Source organism: Saccopteryx bilineata, chromosome 3 (genome assembly GCF_036850765.1).
Source record: "Saccopteryx bilineata isolate mSacBil1 chromosome 3, mSacBil1_pri_phased_curated, whole genome shotgun sequence".
NCBI classification, from domain to species: Eukaryota; Metazoa; Chordata; class Mammalia; order Chiroptera; family Emballonuridae; genus Saccopteryx; species Saccopteryx bilineata.
Window position 1 is genome coordinate 223,419,245 of NC_089492.1, and position 22,114 is coordinate 223,441,358.

General features: G+C 40.0%; 1 protein-coding gene across 1 annotated transcript in view; it reads right to left on the reverse strand.

Annotated features, from left to right (window-relative positions):
* The window catches only part of ST6GALNAC5 (ST6 N-acetylgalactosaminide alpha-2,6-sialyltransferase 5), a 193,194-nt gene that overhangs the window by 14,389 nt on the left and 156,691 nt on the right, over window positions 1-22,114 (reverse strand). The window contains exon 3 of the mRNA XM_066268871.1: window positions 8,078-8,487. Within this exon, the coding sequence (XP_066124968.1) occupies window positions 8,078-8,487 (410 nt within the window). The remainder of the gene's footprint in view (window positions 1-8,077; window positions 8,488-22,114) is intronic.

The following is a 22,114-nucleotide window of genomic DNA, read 5'->3' on the forward strand; positions in this document are numbered from 1 at the left end:
AAATGTCTAAATAAAGACCCAAAACACTTTTGATATTAAACACTGAAATAAATGTGAGCTATATATACATTTAAGAAAGATTAATAAAAAAGTAAGATGATTATTTTCCAAGCCACTTATTCTAGTTTAGAGTCATTGAGGAAGGAGACCCCCCTTTAAATAAGAGGCTTTGAGGATATTTTATAATTTAGGCCAGGCATTCTAGAGAGTTTGTAAATATGATTTTTTGTGTAATTTACAAAATCTCAAGATGGTCGATCATATTCCTGCTTATGAAGGGCTGTCATATTGTAAATAAAGAGGTTTTCATACTAGAAGGTTTTGAATAGAAGAAGGAAGGAGGTTTGGACCTCCTCCTTTCTATACACCTAGGGGAAAGAAGGTGAAACAGCCAGGAATATAGGAGGGGAAGGGAGACTTGAGTAGCCCTTTCCTCTCCCCTTTTCTTTCTCCTTAGTGGGCGATTTACAAATCTGGCATCCTGCAAGGCCCCTGCCATCCTGAAATCATGTAATTAATGATAAAGGAATCATGAGATCCAAGAATGTGAACTTATGTTCTGTAAAGGGCATATAAGATGTAAGAAATCTAATTTTGAGGACACATGTCTTTGGAGCTATAGCCCCATGTGCTCCGCAGGCTTAATAAATTCTTTTTTTCCACTTACAAGTTGTCTGAGTGTCAATCCTCTGAGGTTTTGCTCTCCTGCAACATTGTGGGTGGCCAGAGCCTAGCCAGCCATGTAGGGAACAAGGTGGGACACACCTGGGACAGGACACTTTGCCATCACAGGGTGCACTGCCTCCCACACCCCCACTCACTCAGACTGGACAATGTAGATGTGACATTTCACCCCACATGCACATCATTGGGATGTGGGAGGAAGCTGGAGCACATGGAGAAGACCCACAATGATGTGGGGAGAACATGCTAACTCCGCACACACAGTGGCCCTGGCTGGGAATTGATTTCCCCTCACTAAATCAACATCATGACAAAATATGTTGAACAAAACATTATCCTAAGACCTGTGTGTTCATTCATTGAGAAGGGGCTAATGACCAGAGGAGAGGGACCAAAGAAATGCTTATGTTTAAGTGAGTGTTGTTTTATTTTACCTCTGAACATTAAGAGCCTCTGAAATTTTTTTTTAAAAGTAAGATGAGGGTAAATAGTGAGACAGACTCCCACATGCGCTCTGACTGGGATCCAGTCCACAACCCCCATCTGGGGCCGATACTCAAATCAGCTGAGCTATCCTCAGCACCCAGGGCTGATGCTCAGACCAATTAAGTACAGGCTACGGGAGGAGAAGAGGGAGAGAAGGGAGAGACAGAGGGGAAGAGAAGCAGATGGTCGCTTCTCATGTGTGTCCTGATTGGGGATTGAACCTGAGGTGTCTGCATGCCAGGCCGACACTCTATTCACTGAGCTAACCAGCAAGGGCCCATGAACATCTTTTATTAGAAGACCAAAGCTGACCAAAGTTAAGAAACAAATCTGTGTCTTCCAACATTAATTCATTTGTCCACTCAAACATGGGCATTGAGCTCCAAACACGTGCTAAGCCTAAGGATAACTGTGGAGACACAATATCAAGGTCTAATTGGGCCCTGTGAGAATGAGTCGGCCTATCATGCTATGCTGCTGTGGATATTAATTCAACTCTTTGGGGCTGCGCTTTTACCTTTTTTTTTCTTCCAGTGCTTATGGCATGCCTCATTAGCCAGTTTTAAACACCTATCCCCAAGGTCAGACCATCTGACTTTGCCCAGCCGTAGCACCACATGTGATGTGAATAACAGGACTGCAGAAAAGCTTTTCTACTTGCACTGTGTGGCACTCCTCTTTGAGAAAGAAGGATTTTTGTTACGCAGTTTGCATTATTTCCATTTCACATAGGGATAAAAAACGGCATTTTAAGAAGTCCTTTGTTTTGTCAAATACCTGATAGGAATGAGCAATTTAGTCATTCTTGAGTTCATGACTTCAACTTTCTAGTGCTTAATCCCTTTATTAGTTTTTGTTTTTCATTCCATTGTATCCTGACCCATTAAAAGCCCAGGAAGAACTTTTTTTTTTTTTTAAGTGAAGGAGGGAAGAAGGAAGGACTTTTAAAAACTTTTAAAAATGAGAATACCATGGATTTGTATCTTACCAGTTTCTATCACTAATCCACGGAATGAGCTGAGGCAGGTTATTGCTGGTCTTTGAGCCTCGATTTCCTTTCTATCTGTAAAGCAGGCTTGGGAAGCTCCATGTTCTTAGGCTCTTTTGAGGACTAAATAAGAGAACATCATAAAAAGTATCTAGCCTGGGCTCTGGGTGGTTGGCCCGGTGTGTGGAAGTCCTGGGTTCAATTCCCGGTCAGGGCACACAGGAGAAGTGACCTTCTGTTTCTCTACCCCTCGCCACCCCCCCTTCCCCAACTCTCACTCTCTCTTCCCTTCCCAGAGCTATGGCTCAAATGACTAGAGCAAAGTTGGCTCTGGGTGCTGAGGATGGCTCCATGGCCTAGCCTCAGGCACTAAAATAGCTCGGTTGCTGAGGAACGGAACAATGGCCCAGTTGGGCAGAGCATTGCCTCATAGGGGGCTTGCTGAGTGGATCCCAATTGGGGTGCATGGAGGAGTCTGTCTCTGCCTCCTTGTCTTTCACTTAATAATAATAATAAAACAGTATCTAGCCTGGTATGTTGATACATCAAGATCCCTTCTTCCGTTCTGGGTTGCTAGGATGGAGCAAATGAACTGAGTAATCCAGCCATTCTTTTCAGTGCTTTTTAGCACCCACAAATAAACTGATATATCTTCTAATACTCTGCTACTTACTCTTGTATAAGAGCCATCATCAGCAGTCAGAGCAGTAACTACAAAATTCTGGAGCCTCTGGCCTATGTAGGTATTAAGAAGCCCCCTTTCTTCTCACCAAGGATATATTCATAAGAGCTTTGGGAATGAAAGAGGTGGGATGGAGCAAAATGACTGACTGGGGGAGGGGGGAAGGCGGGAAGGAAGTGCTTTGCCTCGTATTAGAGCCTGACTTCACCTATGGGGCTGTGACAATGTGGTGGCCACTTGTTCTAGGCTCACACAGGGTGAGTGAATAACTGTGAGGGTGTGGAGCCCAGATATGGGTATCACACCTGTGTCCTTATGCTTTTAGAGTTGTCAGAAAAACCATGAGGGCTTGTCTCAGTGGCGAAATTACCCCATGATTTTGGCTTTCTTTTGTGCGATGTAGTAGATCATAAGCCACAGCCTGAAATACAGGAGGGTGTGGCTCTACAGAAAAAGGTTGCATGGTAAAAACAGGAAGAATACAAAGTGGTAGACTAAAGAAACTAAAAGGAGGAGTTCTTTAAAGTGCCACTTAAAATTCCCCAAACTTTCTAAATAATAGCCTTTGGGGATCACATGCTATAGAAATGCAACTATTGTCTATGGCCAAACCACCGTGAATGCGCCTGGTCTCGGAAGCTAAAATCAAGGTCAGGCCTGGTTAGAATTTGGAATGGAGAAATGCAACAATTTTGTGCCATCTTTCTTAAAAAGATTTGTACTCTTTTTCCAACAAAGGAATAGCTACTGTTTTTACACTTAATCAGCTGTAATGAAAGAATATGAAGAGCTGTCATGTGCTTATTAGGGAAAATTATCAGATATTCTTTTATATGATGAAGTAACACACTGAGCTGATAATTCTATAGCGCACACTAAATTACAATTAAAGATCTTTCTGCTCCACCAGAATCTCATTTATAATCTCTGTGGAAATATTCTTCCTGCAGTTATTTCATTTATGCTTCCTTTTATCTAATTACTATAATATTGGTTCTGAATCATATTTTCCTAATGTACCCTTATTTAATTATAAAGTTATTTTCAAGTACAGTTACTTTCTAATGTCAAAGAATACCACTTGGCTATCCATGTCATTTGTCATGCTTCTTAATTGCAGATTATTCCCGGGTCATTTTTTTCCTCCACTTTTAAGAAGACTGAAACTTCTGTAAATCAAAATCTACTGAATTACTCTATTTGTTTGAAATATTAACCTAAAATAAATGTCCTGATCAGGAGATGTACAAAATGAGATATTCCACACTTGGTGTGTCTTTGATACATGTTACGTTTCTGTTGGGTTTCAAGAAAGCATACAGAGAGGAAATGCTGTTGGACCCTAAATGTTTTGTGTTTTAATTTATAGATGTAGTTTTGTCTCGAAGGTCTGTTTTGAACTCGGTTCTTTTAGCTCAGAGTAGGTTGCAAGTTAAGGATATGGACTTATGAGAATATTGAATCAATACAATATTATCTTTATTTAAGATAGTTTATTAAAGATAAGAGGCACAAAAATTCTAGAAGTCACGATGCACTTTGGCACCTTACAAATCCATGAGTGGGCAGGGACTATGTGGACCCTCATGGATGGATGTCTGCACATGAGGGGCCTAGTAACCAATCCACAAAGCTTGGTTCCCTCTTTCCAGTTGGGCTCACCAGGGAGACAGATCTATTGAACAAAAGGTTTCCACTGGTCAGAAATTTAGTGAGTGAGATGTCTCGAAACAAGATTGTTTCCTAAAGATCTAAGTGAACACAGAGTGGAAGGACTACTCTTCAAATTTCCTACTTAAAATAATTTCTTAAGGCGATCCACAGCAATGTGTAATTATCCTAATTAGTGAACACTTCAGCAGTGTTTCAGTGTTGTGGACCGTAAATGGCAAAAAGCCATTGTAGATTCGAGGCTTAGCAAAAGGCTAAGTTCTCCTCCATCTCCATATTTGGCTATTATGCTGAGTATTTGCACCCATTCCACTTGCTTCCTTGGGTTGCTGGAAGCAATTTTTTACATGCCCTTCCTCTGACTCTTTGTTTGTTTTCAGATGTTGATAGATTACACTAATGCATCCTGTTTTTGCCTTGGGAGAGTTCCTGTCTTAGCCTTGGATGTATAACTTTCTATCAAGGACTTCTTTGATTTGCATATGGCTATATAATAAAGCAAACTGGGGCTATGGGGCACTCGGATACTGCTATTGGCATTTTGAAGAGTCCTCCCGGTCCCGCTGTTTTTTGTTGTTGTTTTTTTTTCTACACAGACAGAGAGAGAGTCAGAGAGAGGGATAGATAGGGACAGACAGACAGGAATGGAGAGAGATGAGAAGCATCAATCAGCAGTTTTTCGTTGCAACGCCTTAGTTGTTCATTGATTGCTTTCTCATATGTGCCTTGACCGCGGGCCTTCAGCAGACCGAGTAACCCCTTGCTTGAGTCAGCAACCTTGGGTCCAAGCTGGTGAGCTTTTGCTCAAACCAGATGAGCTCCGTGCTCAAGCTGGTGACCTCGGGGACTCTAACCTAGGTCCTTCCTCATCCCAGTCCGACGCTCTATTTACTGTGCCACCAACTGGTCAGGCCCTATCATTTTTTGAGAAGTGTGTTTTCTTAATTCCACACTGTTTTTAGGAGCTGCGCTGGTCCGCGGCAAGTGGCGCCCAAACAGGGACTTGAGTACGAGGAAACTAAAACTGAAGGAAGGTGACGGAACTCCCCAAAGTGAAGTGTGCACAGTGAGTAAAGAATGTTTTTGGGGAAAATGTAGTCAGGAGTAAAAGATTATGGGACAGATAGGGTAAAAAATAAGAGACCTTTTTGTAGAAATGTTTCCGTATGAAGACAAATCATTGTCTGAAGAGTATCAGAGTGAGCTGGAAACAGAGGGATGTGAATATGAGGATAACTTGGAGTCTGAGGATGACACAGGGGATGAAAAATCTGTGGCTATGGCTGCCTTAGCCGCGGGGCCTCTGCTGCCCTCAGCTCCTTCCTACATTCAACCCTCTGCTCCTCCGTTCCCTTATCGGGCTGATTCCAGAGTCTATAGCTCAAAATCTGGGAAATCCCCTCTCCAACAATCTATAGACCAGGCTCGAAATACAGGGAAAACAATAGATGGCTTTGCCTGTTTTCCTGTTGTGGAAAGACAGGATGATACAGGGAGACTAGTGCCAGTACATGAATTTGTACCTTTTAAAACTCTGAAAGAGCTTAAACTTGCTTGTGCTCAGTATGAGCCTACTTTCTCTTATACACTTGGTTTATTAGATACTATTAGTGCAAAGGCTCTTCCCCCAAATGACTGGAAGACGATTGCTCATGCTTGTCTCTCCGGGGGTGATTATTTGTTGTGGAAGTCAGACTTTCATGAAAAGGCTGTAGAGCAGGATGAGAAAAATCAGCAAGAGGAGGTTGCTATTACTGTAGATATGTTAACTGGAGAAGGACAATATGCCCATATGGCAACTCAATTACAGTATTGACCAGCTACTTATGAGATAATTAATCAGATAGCCATACAGTAATGGAAATGCCTGCCTATTCCAGGGACCAAAATGGAAGAATTTGGTAAAATTAGGCAGGGTGCAGATGAGCGATTTCAAGAATTTGTCTCATGGCTAATTCAAGCAGTTGAAAGAATAGTAGGGGATAAAAACGTGGGAAAGATTTTAATAAAACAATTAGTCTATGAAAATGCTAACTCTGCTTGTCAGGCTGCACTTCAGCCTCACCGCAAGAAGAGAGATATAGAGGACTATATCAGAATATGTGCCGATGTTGGGCCTTCATACATACAAGGTCTTGCCTTTGCCACAGATGATAAGGCAAGATTTCCAGGACAATACTTTGATAAAGGACAGAACAAGCAAAAGAACAAAGAGTCAGAGGAAGGGCATGTAAATTGCTTCCAGCAACCCAAGGAAGCAAGTGGAGTGAGTGCAAATACTCAGCATCATAGCCCATATGGAGATGGAGGGGGGAGAACTTAGCCTTTTGCTAAGCCTCGAATCTACAATGGCTTTTTGCCATTTATGGTCCACAACATTTCAGGAATACTTAAACTTAGCAAACAACCATTAAATTAAAATGAGAGAAGTGTTTTCTATGGAAAAGAGTGTTTCTACTTATTTTGAGTTTTCCAACCAGTCAAAATGAAACAGAATAGTTCCCTTCATTCTTCTCCCCTTACAAAATGCTCTTGATTAAATAAATCATTCAAATGAATGACAATCTCCTAAACCAGTGCTTTTTAAAATATTTCAACCTGTAGAGAGAAATACATGTTACAGCATGATAGAGCATATGTACATACATGGGTGTATGTATGGTTCTCATTTTACTTTAATTTTTAGTATATTCACAAGGTTGCACAATCATCACCACTATCTAATACTAGAATGTTTTTATCACCTCAGAAAGAACCTTCTACATATGCATACTTATATGTATAAAACCAAAACAAATATTTCATGAAGCAATACTTTGCCTTCCTAATCATGGGTGATAAATGCTGACAGTATCTGTTCTATGTCATTCTATTCCATTCTTTTTATTACATTAAAAAAATCTTGCAGTGACTATGTTGACTTTGTATCTGGTTGTTAAGTTGTAACTATCATTTTGGAAAACCTTTCTCTAGACTAAGGCAGGTCTCCCTGTCCTGCATGTCACAGCACCATTTTCTTCTCCTCCCGGGATGCTCAGCACACTGACCACAGCTCGATGAATGCTTGTCTGCCTAGTAAGTTCTTCATTCCAGAAAAGTCTAGATCTGTCTTGTTTTTGAGTGTATCCCTGGTGCCTGGTGCAGCAAAGTAATAAGTAAATGTACTCAATAAATATGGGCTGCTTGAATAAGTCTGCCTTTGAAAAGGAAAAACTAACCCATATACCTCTTTTTGGTTAGTGTTCACACAAGTCAAGTGGAATGCAATAAAGCTATTATCTTGCACGGGTTACCAGTGTAAGCCAAGGGCTGTGTGGCCTCTGCCTCCAAAACTGGGATTTGGCCCCGAGTTATCCACACAAGTGTCTCATTTCTTCATTTTACTTTGCCTTATACGTTCAGCTTGAGCAGCCCCAGGTCCTGGAAGAACCTACAGACTAGCGCTGCCAAAGGCAGGAGCAGTGGGGCCACAACAGAACTCTTAGCAAAAGTTTTTCTTATGGTGAATCAGCCAGGAACCCCTCCCTCAACGCGCACCCTTGGCCCATGCCTGTGTGCCTGTTTACCTGTCCTTGCCAGTCTCCCGCTTGAAGAGCTCATCAAACTGAAGCATCTTGTGGCGTGTGATCATGAAGGCCTTCAGCCGGGGCAGCACCTGGCTCAAGAGGTGCAGGTTGTTGTACACCTGGCCCTTGCCGTCGCGCCGCATGTAGCTGCTGGGGCCCCAGAAGATGAACACGGTGCCCTGGCTCACGTTGAGCAGATCGTGGCGGTTGCGGAGGATCCTCTGGATGCTGGAATGTGCGATGACCCTCAGGCTGGTGCGATTGCCCACGTCACGCCCATAGCCGCGCGTGGGGGCGTCATTCATGCGGATGACACACTCGGTCTGGTCGATTTGGGGTCCTTGCCGGCTGCGCAGCAGATGTCCTGAGCTTGTCACCAGGGCACAGTCCCTGCAGTGCATTTTCAGGGGCTGAAAGGCAGGAGGAGAAGGACACCATCAGCGGCAACCCTTCATTGCCACCAAGCAGTTAGTTTCCTGCCACAGAAGGCTGCCCATCTCCCAGGTCCTCTCACTTATGCTAGAATATATTTCTCCTGCAATTATTGCCTCATCAACATTCTCCTTCTTATCATTCTCTTCTGAATTGGTGGCAGGGAGCATTGGACAGGAGGGAAGGAGAGCTAGCCTTGACCTCTCAAACACTGGGCTCCAGGCTTGCCAGATAGGCAGTAACTGAATCACTGCATCAACCCAGCAAGGTTGCTGTTAACCGCCATTTTACAGGCAAGGATACTGAAACTCAGAAATGTTAAGAAACTTGCCAGAGGATGCAGAACTAGAAAGTAATGAAGTCATGCTTTCAAACCCAAATTCAGAAAAATCCAAAGTTACCCTCAAATGTAAGAAAAGGCTACAACACAAATTGTTGTGGCACTACCTTGAAAGCTCTTAATTCATCTCATTGGAAGTGCAGCATATATCAATATTCTTGGTTGCTCTAAAAATATGTTTATCCCAAATGAACATCATCTAAGAATCACATGGGGAAAGAAATGCAAATTACAACCCCTCAAATGCTATAATTTTGAAATGTCAATTAGGTAGTTTCTCCCATTTTAAGGGAAGAGATAGAGAGATTGAGTTGGTTTCTCTTTAAAAATGTAACAAGGTCCTGGCCAGCTGGCTCTAGTGGTAGAGTTTCAGCCCAGCATGTGGATGTCCTGGGTGTGATTCCCAGTCAGGGCACACAGGAGAAGCGCCCATCTGCTTCTCCACTCCCTCCCCTCACTTCTTTCTCTCTCTCTTTCCCTCCTGCAGCCCTGCTTGATTGGAGCGAGTTAGCCTTGGGCATTGAGGATGGCTCCATGGCCTCTGCCTTAGGCACTAGGAAGAGTTCCATTGCTATGCAACAGAGCAATGCTCCAGAGGGCAGAGCATCTCCCTCTATGAGCTTGCCAGGGTGGATCCTGGTCGTGGCTCATGTGAGAGTCTGTCTCTGCCTCCTCTCCTCTCATTGAATAAAAATAAAAAAATTTTTTTTTTAAATGTAACAAAAGCCTGGAGCTCAGAGTCACAGACCTGATGATCAGTGAACAGGCGAGTGCCCTGTGGAAGCCTGGCCTTGTCGTCCCCACCAGGGACAACTGAATGACAATGCTCGTTTCAACACGCTGAACCAATGATTTTCTTTTCAAACACATGCATACTAACAAATTAAACATTCCCCTGTTCATGTTTAATGGGAAACATCTCTTAGTTGCTATTTGAAGATAATATAATTAGGTCCTGAGGCCAAGGCCAGCAAGTGCACCAGAAAATGACAATCAAGAATGTTCTGAAGGAAAGTTGCATTGTCAGATTTTCCCCAGAGTCTCTGCCCTTCTTCCCTGTTAACTTTGAACAGGACACACTGGCTCCCTGTATGGTCTCTGGAAGTTGGATCCAATTTAGTACTGCATATATTCAATCTTACTTTAACCCTGGGAGTTTCCTGAGCCACAGCTCTGTCTTCAGAACCAGACAGAGTAACTGAGGGCAGCCACCTCACTGCATAGTGGCCGAGAGGGGTTCACAGGATGGATCCAGCCTTGGCTTTACTACCTGTTAGCTATGAGACCTTGGCAAACCTCAGATCTGCTTAAGTATCATTTTATTCTTTCATCTTAAACTGAGGATAGTTAATGCCCCCATTTTACCTTAATAAAATTAAAGCACAATATTAGATTGAGCCATTTGAAATTGCCACTGGTTGACCTGCAAAAATAACAATTGCAGGTCTTTACCATAAGACCTGGCACAGTGATCACCCAGTAAGTGCTAGCTGTTGCTGGGATTATCAGCCCAAGTGGAGCTCATTGTAGGTGCTTACTAAGTCAGTGCTGGTCACTTCGGGTTGGTAACTGACACATGGGATTATAAAATGGAGATTCTACCATTGCACATTCATCATTCATTTGACATCTAATTATTCTTAGGTGACAGGAACTGTACTGGGCAGGAAGAATGCAAATGAAATGGAAAAGCAGAATCCCTCAAGGTTCATACTTTAGTGAGGGACAGTGGGTCGGTAAAGGTGTGCAATACAGCATAACGGGATGAGGAGGGGCTGTGCTAATGTGTTAGTAGAGGGGACGATGCAGGGCACAGCAAGGCTCGGCACACAGGAAAGAGTGGCTGCTTTAGCGGATATGCTTTAGCTCACAAAAATAAGGGGATATTTCAATAAGGGGAATATGAAGCTATAAAATATCCCCTAATTTTTGTGAACAGTGTATTTTTAGATGTTCTCTACATGCCAGGTACTGTTCTGAGCTTTTTCTCCATTTGAACTCATTCCTCAAATAACCCTGTAATGAAGATACTATGTTATCACCCTTATTCTACTGCAAATATTGAGGGACAGAAAAATAAAGGAACTTGCTCACGATCATGCAGTTAGCAAGTGGCAGAACTGGGTGTGAACCCAGGAAATCTGACTGCAGGGCCCAGGGATTTGCTATTACAGATTGCAGTGCAGTAGAGTAAATAGAATAAATATTGTGGGATGTTTGCTTAACTCACTGACTACTTCCTTTATTCCTTTCCAGAAACTAAGTGATGTCATTTCCTAATTAGTAGTGTTGTTATTGTTTTCAGGGTCCTGGGCTGGGTGGATGTAGCAAAGTGGCGAGGGTCATGCACAGCAGACTCATCCAATTAGGAGCCTTAAGTTAAAGATGGTGACATGTGGTTAAGACCAAACTTTCCCTTTGAGGAAAAGCCCAATTACAGATAACCAGAAAGTGACCCATATTCCCTAAAGAAACCACTGGACCTTGAACTAGGAAGCGGTTCTGAGTTCCCTGGGTAAACCACTGTGCATGAGGGACAATTTCATCAGCCAAAGGAAGGGGAAGTACTTAATTTTCCTTTTTTTCCTTTTACCTGCCCATTCCATACATAAAGGATGAAGTAAAGTTCAAAAACAATCTATTCAATAATAGAGTTCCTGTTATGTGTCAAGCAGAAAGAATGTAAATAACAATTTAGAATAGACCCTGCCTGTCCTTCTCCAGGAGCATGCAGTCTAAGGTGAGAGTGCCCCAGACAAACAATCGCAGAACTGTGTGGTAAGCTAAAATATGATAAAGCATATAGGGCCATGGAACCAAAGATGAGGGAATATTTGAGCCTGTCTAGAAGAGTGAGAGAGCTGAGAGGACAGTCAGGAAGGACTATATAATGGAAACCAACAGATGAGATAAGGTTTTTCTTCTTTCTAAAGGAAATTATTATTTTTAATTGAGTTTGTTGGGATAACACTGGCTAACAAAGCATACAGTTTCAAGTGTACAACTCAACAAAACATCTACACACTGCACTGTGCACCCATTGCCCAAAGCAAAGTTTCTTTCTGGCCCTGGCTTGTTGGCTCAGTGGTAGAGCATTGGCCCGGTGTGTGGATGTTCTGGGGTCGATTCCCAGTCAGGACACACAGAAATGCCCATCTGCTTCTCCACCACTCCCCCTCTCACTTCTCTCTCTCTCTCTTCTCCCCTCTCCTGCAGTCATGGCTTAATTGGAGCGAGTTGGCCCAGGGTGCTGAGGATGGATCCATGGCCTCGGCCTCAGGCACTAAGAAAAAAAAGTCTCCAGTTGCAAGGAAGCAAGGGCTGTAGATGGGCAGAGAATCGCCCCCTAGTGGGCTTGCTGGGTGGACCCCAGTCAGGGCGCATGCAAGAGTCTTTTTGCCTCCTCTTCTCTCACTAAAAAGTCTCTTTCTATGGCTATTTATCCTTCCTGTGCCCTCTTCCATCTCCCCCTACCCTCTCCCCCCCCCAGCTAACAACATCTGTGTCTATGTGTTAAACACACACACACATACACACACACACACACACACACACACTTTTTTGCTTAATCCATTTACTTTGTTTCACTCAATTCCCCAAACCCCCATCCCTCTGACGGCTGTTATTTTCCTGTCTTTTCCACGTTTCCACACCTCCTTCTGTTTCTGTTTTGTTTGTTATTTTGTTCATTAGATTTCACATATAATTTAGATCATATGGTACTTATCTTTCTCTGGCTGGCTTATTTTACTTATTTTCCAGGTCTATCTATGCTGTCACAAAAGGTAAGATTTTCTTATTTTTTAGGGCCAAGTAGTATTCCATTGTGTAAATGTACCCAGCTTTTTTATCCATTCATCTACTGATGGACACTTAGGTTGCTTCCAGATCTTGGCTACTGCAAATAACACTGCAGTGAACATGGGGGTGCATATATTCTTTCAGATTAGTGTTTTTGGTTACTTCAGATATCCCAGAAGTGAGATCACTAGGTCACAAGGTAGTTCCATTTTTAATTTTTTGAGGTAACTCCAGAGGCGGATTTAATGGCAGCACACCGAGCATGCACCTTGGGCTCTGACTTCTGAAGGGCCCTTCAAAACCCCAACTTTAAACTTTTTTCTAATGACAAGGGGCTCAATATTTTCTTCTGCACCCACCTTAAACGACCTTAATCCACCTCTGGGTAACTCCATACTGTTTTCCACAGTGATTGCACCAATCTGCATTCTCATCAATAGTGCATGAGTTCCCCTTTCTCCACACCCTGGCCAGTATTTGTTGTTTGCTGATTTATTGATGATAACCATTCTGATAGGTGTGAGGTGATACCACGTTGTGGTTTTCATTTGCATCTCTCTGATGATTAGTAATGTTGAGTATTGTTTCATATGTCAATTGGCCATCTGTATATCCTTTTTGAAGATTCTTTGCCCATTTTAAATTAGGTTGTTTTCTTGGTGTTGATTGTGTAAGTTCTTTATGTGCTTTGGATATTAACCCCTTATTAGATGTATCATTGGCAAATACGTTCTTTCATTTAGTGGGTTGCTTTTTTATTTTGTTGATAGTGTCTTTTGCTGTGCAAAAACTTTTTACTTTAATATAATCCCATTTGTTTACTTTTTGCTTTGTTTCCCTTGCCTGAGGGCATATATTGGCAAAAAATATTGTTATGAGAGAGGTCTGAGATTACTGCCTGTGTTTTCTTCTAAGATTTTAGTTTCTTTTCTTTTTTGCATATATCTAATTTTCCAAACACCATTTATAGAATAGGCTATCTTTATCCCAGTGCATGTTTTTACCTCCTTTGTCAAATATTAATTGACTATAAAGTTGTGGGTTTATTTCTGAGCTACAGTCTTTCCTATGGATCTGCATGCCTGTACTTATGCTAGTACCATGCTGTTTTGATTGCTATGACCTTGTAGTATATAGTTTGATATCATATAGTGTGGCTTTTTTAAGATTGCTAAGACTATTCAGGGTACTTTTTTAGCTTCTATAAATGTTTGAAATATTGTTTTAGATCTGTGAGATATGCCATTGGTATTTTAATAGGAATTGCATTGAATCTGTAGATTGCTTTGGGTAGTATGGATATTTTAATGACGTTAATTCTTCCTATCCATGAATACTGTATATACTTTTACTTATTTGCATCTTTCTCAATTTTTTTTCTTCAGTGTCTTATAATTTTCTGACTATAGGTCTTTTATATCCTTAGTTAAATTTACTCTTAGGTAGCTTTTTTTGTTGTTGTTGCAATAGTAAATGGGATTGTTTTCTTAATGTCTTTTTCTGATAGTTTATTTTTAATATTTAAAAGTGCCACCAATTTCTGAATATTAATTTTATATCCTACTACTATATTGAATTCATTTATTAGTGCTAGAAGTTTTTTTGGTGGTGTCTTTAGCATTTTCTATATACATCATCATGTCATCTATAAATAATGATAGTTTTACTTCTTCTTTTCCAATTTGGATGCCTTTTATTTCTTCTTCTTGTCTGATTGCTGTGGCTAGGACTTCCAGTCCTAGCTGAATAAGAGTGATGAAAGGGGACATCCTGTCTTGTTCTTGTTCTTAAGGGAAACGCTTTCAGTTTTTGCCCATTAAGTACTGTGTCGCCTGTGGGTTTGTCATAGATAGCCTTTATTATGTTGAGGTATGTTTCCTCTATCCCACTTTCCTGAAAGATTTTATCATAAATGGGTGCTGGATTTTATCAAATACTTTATCTACATCTATTGATACAAGCATTTAAAAATTTATCAATTGATTTTAGAGAGAGAGGAAGGAAGAGAGAGAGAGAGAGAGAGAGAGAGAGAGAGAGAGAGAGAGACAGGAATCTTGATCTGCTCCTGTATGTGCTCTGACTGGGGATCAAACCGGCAACCTCTGTGCTTCAGTGTGACACTCCAACCAACTGAGGTTTTTATCTTTCATTGTGTTTAAGTGATGTATCATGTTTACTGGTTTGTGAATTTTTTTTTTTTTTTCCATTTTTCTGAAGCTGGAAACAGGGAGAGACAGTCAGACAGACTCCCGCATGCGCCCGACCGGGATCCACCCGGCACGCCCACCAGGGGCGACGCTCTGCCCACCAGGGGGCGATGCTCTGCCCATCCTGGGCGTCGCCATGTTGCGACCAGAGCCACTCTAGCGCCTGAGGCAGAGGCCACAGAGCCATCCCCAGCGCCCAGGCTATCTTTGCTCCAATGGAGCCTTGGCTGCGGGAGGGGAAGAGAGAGACAGAGAGGAAGGCGCGGCGGAGGGGTGGAGAAGCAAATGGGCGCTTCTCCTGTGTGCCCTGGCCGGGAATCGAACCCGGGTCCTCCGCACGCTAGGCCGACGCTCTACCGTTGAGCCAACCGGCCAGGGCTGGTTTGTGAATATTATATGAACCTTGTATCCCTGAAATAAAAGACACTTGTTCATGGTATATAATCTTTTCAATGTATTGCTGGGTCCATTTTGCTAATATTTTTTGAGTATCTTAGCATCTATGCTCATTAGGAATATTGGCCTATAATTTTTTGTAGCTGTTTTTACCTGATTTTGGAATTAGGGTAATGCTGGCCTTGTAAAATGAGCTTGGGAGTCTTCTTTTGATTTTGTTGGAATTGTTTAAGAATGAAGGTATTAGTTCTTTGACTATTTGATAAAATTCATCTATAAAAACATCTGGTCCAAAACTTTTGTTTTCTGGTAGTTTTAAAATTAGTGCTTTGATTTCATTAGTTGTAATCAGTCTGTTCAGATTTTCTGATTTTTTCTGGTTCAGTTTTGGAAGATTGTATGTTTCCAGGAATTTATCTATTTCTCCCAAGTTGTCTGTTTGTTGACATATAGTTTTTCACGGTATTTTTTCTCTTTTACAGCCCTTTGTATTTCTGAAGTGTCAGTTGTTAGTTTGTCTCTTTTATTTCTGATTTAGTTATTTGGGTGCTCACTATTTCTTGATGAGACTGATTAGTTTATTAATCTTGTTTATATTTTCAAAGAAACAGCTCTTTCATTGATCTTTTGTGTAATATTTAGTCCCTGTGTTACTTATTTTCACACTAATCTTTATTATTTCCTTTTTCCTAGTTACTCTGGGGTTTGTTAGTTGTTATTTTTCTAGTTCTTTTCTGTGTAGAATTAGATCAGTTATATGAAATATTTCTTGTTTCATGTGGTAGGCCCATAATGCTGCCTCAAGAAGCAAAACAAATTTGCCTTTCAGGACTGTTCTTTCTGTCCCATAGATTTTGGGTTGTTGAGTATGCATTTTTTACTCTATGTAACCTTTGAATTCTTCCTTAATCTCATTGTTAACTCATTCATTGTTTAATAATATGTTAGTTAGCCTCTATGTGTTTAAGTATTTTGAGTTTTTTAATTGTTATTGATTTCTAGTTTCATTCCATTGTGGTCAGAGAAGATGTTTGATATGATTTCAATTTTCTTGAATTTATTAAGGCTTGTATCCTATCATATGGCCTATGTTAGAGAATGTTCCATGTATAGTTAAAAAAAAAGTATATTCTGCTGCTTTGGGATGAAATGTTCTGTAAATATCAGTTAAATCCATCTGGTCCACTGTGTCATTTAATGTTGCTGTTGACTTGAGTTTTTGTCTGGAAGATCTATCCATTGATACCAATTTGATGTAAAAACCCACAGGCATGACTGTATTGCTGTCAATCTCATCTTTAATGTCCAACAAGATTATTTTTATATATTTAGGTGATCCTTTGTTGGGTGAATATATGTTTACAAGGGTTATATCTTCTTCTTGGATCAATAATTTCAGTATTATATATCTCCTTCTTTGTCTTTTATTATGGTCTTTGTTTTGAAGTCTATCTTTTCAGATATAAATATTGTTACCTCAGCATACATTTTATTTCCACTTTCATAAAATATTCTTTTTCATCCCTTCACTTTCAATCTGTGTATATTTTTTGTTTTGAGGTGGGCTTATTCTCTCTTCCTTCCTTCCTTCCTTCCTTCCTTCCTTCCTTCCTTCCTTCCTTCCTTCCTTCCTTCCTTCTGTTAGAGAGGAAGGGAGAAGGGGAGAGAGGGAAAGAGAGACAGGAACATCAATCTGTTCCAGTATGTGCCCAGACGAGGGATCAAATAGGCAACATTTGTGCTTCAGGACAATGCTCTAACCAATCAAGCTATCAGGCCAAGGTTGAGGTGACTCTCTTTTTTTAAATTTAAATTTATTGTGTTTATATAGATTCTAGTGTCCCCCCAAATGCATCCACCCCTCCCCCATGTTTCCCACAACATCCCTCTTGCTCCCCTTCCCACACGCCCTCCCTTCTTCCCTCCAGGATTTGCTGTCCTGCTCTCTATAATGCTGTGTTACGTATATATAATTTCACCAATCTCTATCCCTTCTCTGATCCCATCCTCTCAACCCCTTTCCCTCTGTCCACTTTCCCTCTGGTCCCTCTGATCCTGTCTCTGCCTCTATTCTGTTCTTCAATTCACATTGTTCATTAGATTTCTCAAATGAGTGAGATCATATGATATTTTTTTCTTTCTCTGCCTGGCTTATTTCACTTAACATAATACTTTCCAGGTTCATCCATGTTGTTGCAAAAGGTAAGATTTCCTTCTTTTTCATGTCCCCATAGTATTCCATTGTGTATATGTACCATGGCTTTTTAATCCACTTGTCCACTTATGGACACATGGGCTGTTTCCAGATCTTGGTTATTATAAACAATGCCATAAACATGAGGGTACATTTCTTCTTTTGAATCATTGATGTGGTGTTCTTGGGATATATTCCTAAAACTGGGATGGCTGGGTCAAAAGGCAGTGCCATTTTTAGTTTTTTGAGGAATCTCCATATTGTTTATCACAGTGGCTGCACCAGTCCACATTCCCACCAGCAATGCAGGAGGGTTCCCTTTCCTCCACATCCTCACTCGCACTTATTATGTGTTGTTGTTTTTTTTTTTTTTTTTTTTTTTAATAAATTTTTATTAATGGTAATGGGATGACATTAATAAATCAGGGTACATATATTCAAAGAAAACATGTCTAGGTTATTTTGTCATCAAATTATGTTGCAAACCCCTCGCCCAAAGTCAGATTGTCCTCCGTCACCCTCTATCTAGTTCTCTGTGCCCCTCCCCCTCCCCCTAACTCTCTCCCTCCCTCCCTCCCATGTCCTCCCTCCCCCCCCACCCTTGGTAACCACCACACTCTTGTCCATGACTCTTAGTCTCATTTTTATGTTCCACCAATGTATGGAATCATGTAGTTCTTGTTTTTTTCTGATTTGCTTATTTCACTCCTTATAATGTTATCAAGATCCCACCATTTTGCTGTAAATGATCTGATGTCATCATTTCTTATGGCTGAGTAGTATTCCATAGTGTATATGTGCCACATCTTCTTTATCCAGTCTTCTATTGAAGGGCTTTTTGGTTGTTTCCATGTCTTGGCCACTGTGAACAGTGCTGCAATGAACATGGGGCTACATGTGTCTTCACGTATCAATGTTTCTGAGGTTTTGGGGTATATACCCAGTAGAGGGATTGCTGGGTCATAAGGTAGTTTTATTTGCAGTTTTTTGAGGAACCACCATACTTTCCTCCATAATGGTTGTACTACTTTACAGTCCCACCAACAGTGAATGAGGGTTCCTTTTTCTCCACAGCCTCTCCAACATTTGCTATTACCCGTCTTGTTGATAATAGCTAATCTAACAGGAGTGAGGTGGTATCTCATTGTAGTTTTGATTTGCATTTCTCTAATAACTAATGAAGCTGAGCATCTTTTCATATATCTGTTGGCCATTTGTATCTCTTCCTGGGAGAAGTGTCTGTTCATGTCCTCTTCCCATTTTTTTATTGGATTGCTTGTTTGTTTGTTGTTGAGTTTTATGAGTTCTTTGTAAATTTTGGATATTAGGCCCTTATCTGAGCTGTCGTTTGAAAATATCAGTTCCCATATAGTTGGCTGTCTGTTTATTTTGATATCAGTTTCTCTTGCTGAGCAAAAACTTTTAATTCTGATGTAGTCCCATTCATTTATCTTTGCCTTCACTTCTCTTGCCATTGGAGTCAAGTTCATAAAATGTTCTTTAAAACCCAGGTCCATGATTTTAGTACCTATGTCTTCTTCTATGTACTTTATTGTTTCAGGTCTTATATTTAGGTCTTTGATCCATTTTGAATTAATTTTAGTACACGGGGACAGGCTGTAGTCGAGTTTCATTCTTTTGCATGTGGCTTTCCAGTTTTCCCAACACCATTTGTTGAAGAGGCTTTCTTTTCTCCATTGTGTGTTGTTGGCCCCTTTATCAAAGATTATTTGACCATATATATGTGGTTTTATTTCTGGGCTTTCTATTCTGTTCCATTGGTCTGAGTGTCTATTTTTTTGCCAATACCATGCTGTTTTGATTATCGTGGCCCTATAATATAGTTTAAAGTCAGGTATTGTAATGCCCCCAGCTTCATTCTTTTTCCTTAGGATTGTTTTGGCTATTCGGGGTTTTTTATAGTTCCATATAAATCTGATGATTTTTTGTTCCATTTCTTTAAAAAATCTCATAGGGATTTTGATGGGAATTGCATTAAATTTGTATATTGCTTTGGGTAATATGGCCATTTTGATTATATTTATTCTTCCTATCCAAGAACAAGGAATATTTTTCCATCTCATTGTATCTTTTTTGATTTCCCTTAACAATGCTTTGTAATTTTCATTATATAGGTCCTTTACGTTCTTTGTTATGTTTATTCCTAGGTATTTTATTTTTTTTTGTTGCAATCGTGAAGGGGATTATTTTTTTGAGTTCGTTTTCTAATATTTCATTGTTGGCATATAGAAAGGCTATGGACTTTTGTATGTTAATTTTGTATCCTGCGACCTTACTGTATTGGTTTATTGTTTCTAATAATCTTTTTGTGGAGTCCTTCGGGTTTTCGATGTATAGGATCATATCATCAGCAAAAAGTGATAGCTTTACTTCTTCTTTTCCGATATGGATGCCTTTTATTTCTTTGTCTTGTCTGATTGCTCTGGCCAGAACTTCTAGCACCACGTTGAATAAGAGTGGAGAGAGTGGACAACCCTGTCTTGTTCCTGATTTAAGGTAGAAAGTCCTCAGTTTTATGCCGTTTAATAGGATGTTGGCTGATGGTTTATCATATATGGCCTTTATCATGTTGAGATATTTTCCTTCTATACCCATTTTTTTGAGAGTCTTAAACATAAAATTGTGTTGTATTTTATCAAAAGCCTTTTCTGCATCTATTGATAAGATCATGTGGTTTTTGTTCTTTGTTTTGTTGATATGGTGTATTACGTTAACCGTTTTGCGTATGTTGAACCATCCTTGAGATTCTGGGATGAATCCCACTTGATCATGATGTATTATTTTTTTAATATGTTGTTGTATTCGGTTTGCCAGTATTTTGTTTAGTATTTTAGCATCTGTATTCATTAGAGATATTGGTCTGTAGTTTTCTTTCTTTGTGCCATCCTTGCCAGGTTTTGGTATGAGGGTTATGTTGGCCTCATAAAATGTGTTTGGAAGTATTGCTTCTTCTTCAATTTTTTGGAAGACTTTGAGTAGAATAGGAACCAAGTCTTCTTTGAATGTTTGATAGAATTCACTAGTATAACCGTCTGGGCCTGGACTTTTATTTTTGGGGAGATTTTTAATAGTTTTTTCTATTTCCTCCCTGCTGATTGGTCTGTTTAGGCTTTCTGCTTCTTCATGACTCAGTCTAGGAAGGTTGTATTGTTCTAGGAATTTATCCATTTCTTCTAGATTGTTGTATTTGGTGGCATATAATTTTTCATAGTATTCTACAATAATTCTTTGTATTTCTATGATGTCTGTGGTGATCTCTCCTCTTTCATTTTGGATTTTATTTATTTGAGTCCTGTGTCTTTTTTCCTTGGTGAGTCTTGCCAAGGGTTTGTCAATTTTGTTAATCTTTTCAAAGAACCAGCTCCTTGTTTTATTGATTTTTTCTATAGTTTTTCTGTTCTCTATTTCATTTATTTCTGCTCTGATTTTTATTATCTCCTTTCTTCGGCTGGTTTTGGGTTGTCTTTGTTCTTCTTTTTCTAGTTCCTTAAGGTGTGAAGTTAAGTGGTTTACTTCGGCTCTCTCTTGTTTGTTCATATAGGCCTGAAGTGATATGAACTTTCCTCTTATTACTGCTTTTGCTGCATCCCAGAGATTCTGATATGTCGTATTTTCATTTTCATTAGTCTGTATATATCTTTTGATTTCTGCACTTATTTCTTCTTTGACCCATTCATTTTTTAGAAGTATGTTGTTTAGTTTCCACATTTTTGTGGGTTTTTCCCCCTCTTTTTTGCAGTTGAATTCTAGTTTCAAGGCTTTATGATCAGAAAATATGCTTGGTACAATTTCAATTTTTCTAAATTTGCCGATATTGTCTTTGTGGCCCAACATATGGTCAATTCTTGAGAATGTTCCATGTACACTAGAGAAAAATGTATACTCTGTCGCTTTGGGATGAAGTGTCCTGTAGATGTCTATCATATCCAGGTGTTCTAGTATTTCGTTTAAGGCTACTATATCTTTATTGATTCTCTGTTTGGATGACCGATCTAGAGCCGTCAGCGGTGTATTGAGGTCTCCAAGTATGATTGTATTTTTGTTAGTTTTTGTTTTAAGGTCAATAAGTAGCTGTCTTATATATTTTGGTGTTCCTTGGTTTGGTGCATATATATTAAGGATTGTTATGTCTTCTTGATTCAACTTCCCCTTAATCATTATGAAATGACCATTTTTGTCTCTGAGTACTTTTTCTGTCTTGTAGTCAGCATTATTAGATATGAGTATTGCTACACCTGCTTTTTTTGGGGTGTTGTTTGCTTGGAGTATTGTTTTCCAGCCTTTCACTTTGAATTTGTTTTTATCCTTGTTGCTTAGATGTGTTTCTTGTAGGCAGCATATAGTTGGATTTTCTTTTTTAATCCATTCTGCTACTCTGTGTCTTTTTATTGGTAAGTTTAATCCATTTACATTTAGTGTAATTATTGACACTTGTGGGTTCCCTACTGCCATTTTATAAATTGCTTTCTGTTAGTTTTGTATCTAGTTTGATTCTTCTCTTTTGTTTTTCTATCATTTGTTTTTGTTTGTTTGTGTTCCATACTTCTTTCCTCTGTTGCTACCTTTTTTAAGTCAAGTGTTTTTGTGGTGGTTTTTTTAAGGGTGGTTACCATTAAGTAATGAAAAGGGTACCTACCATATTCATT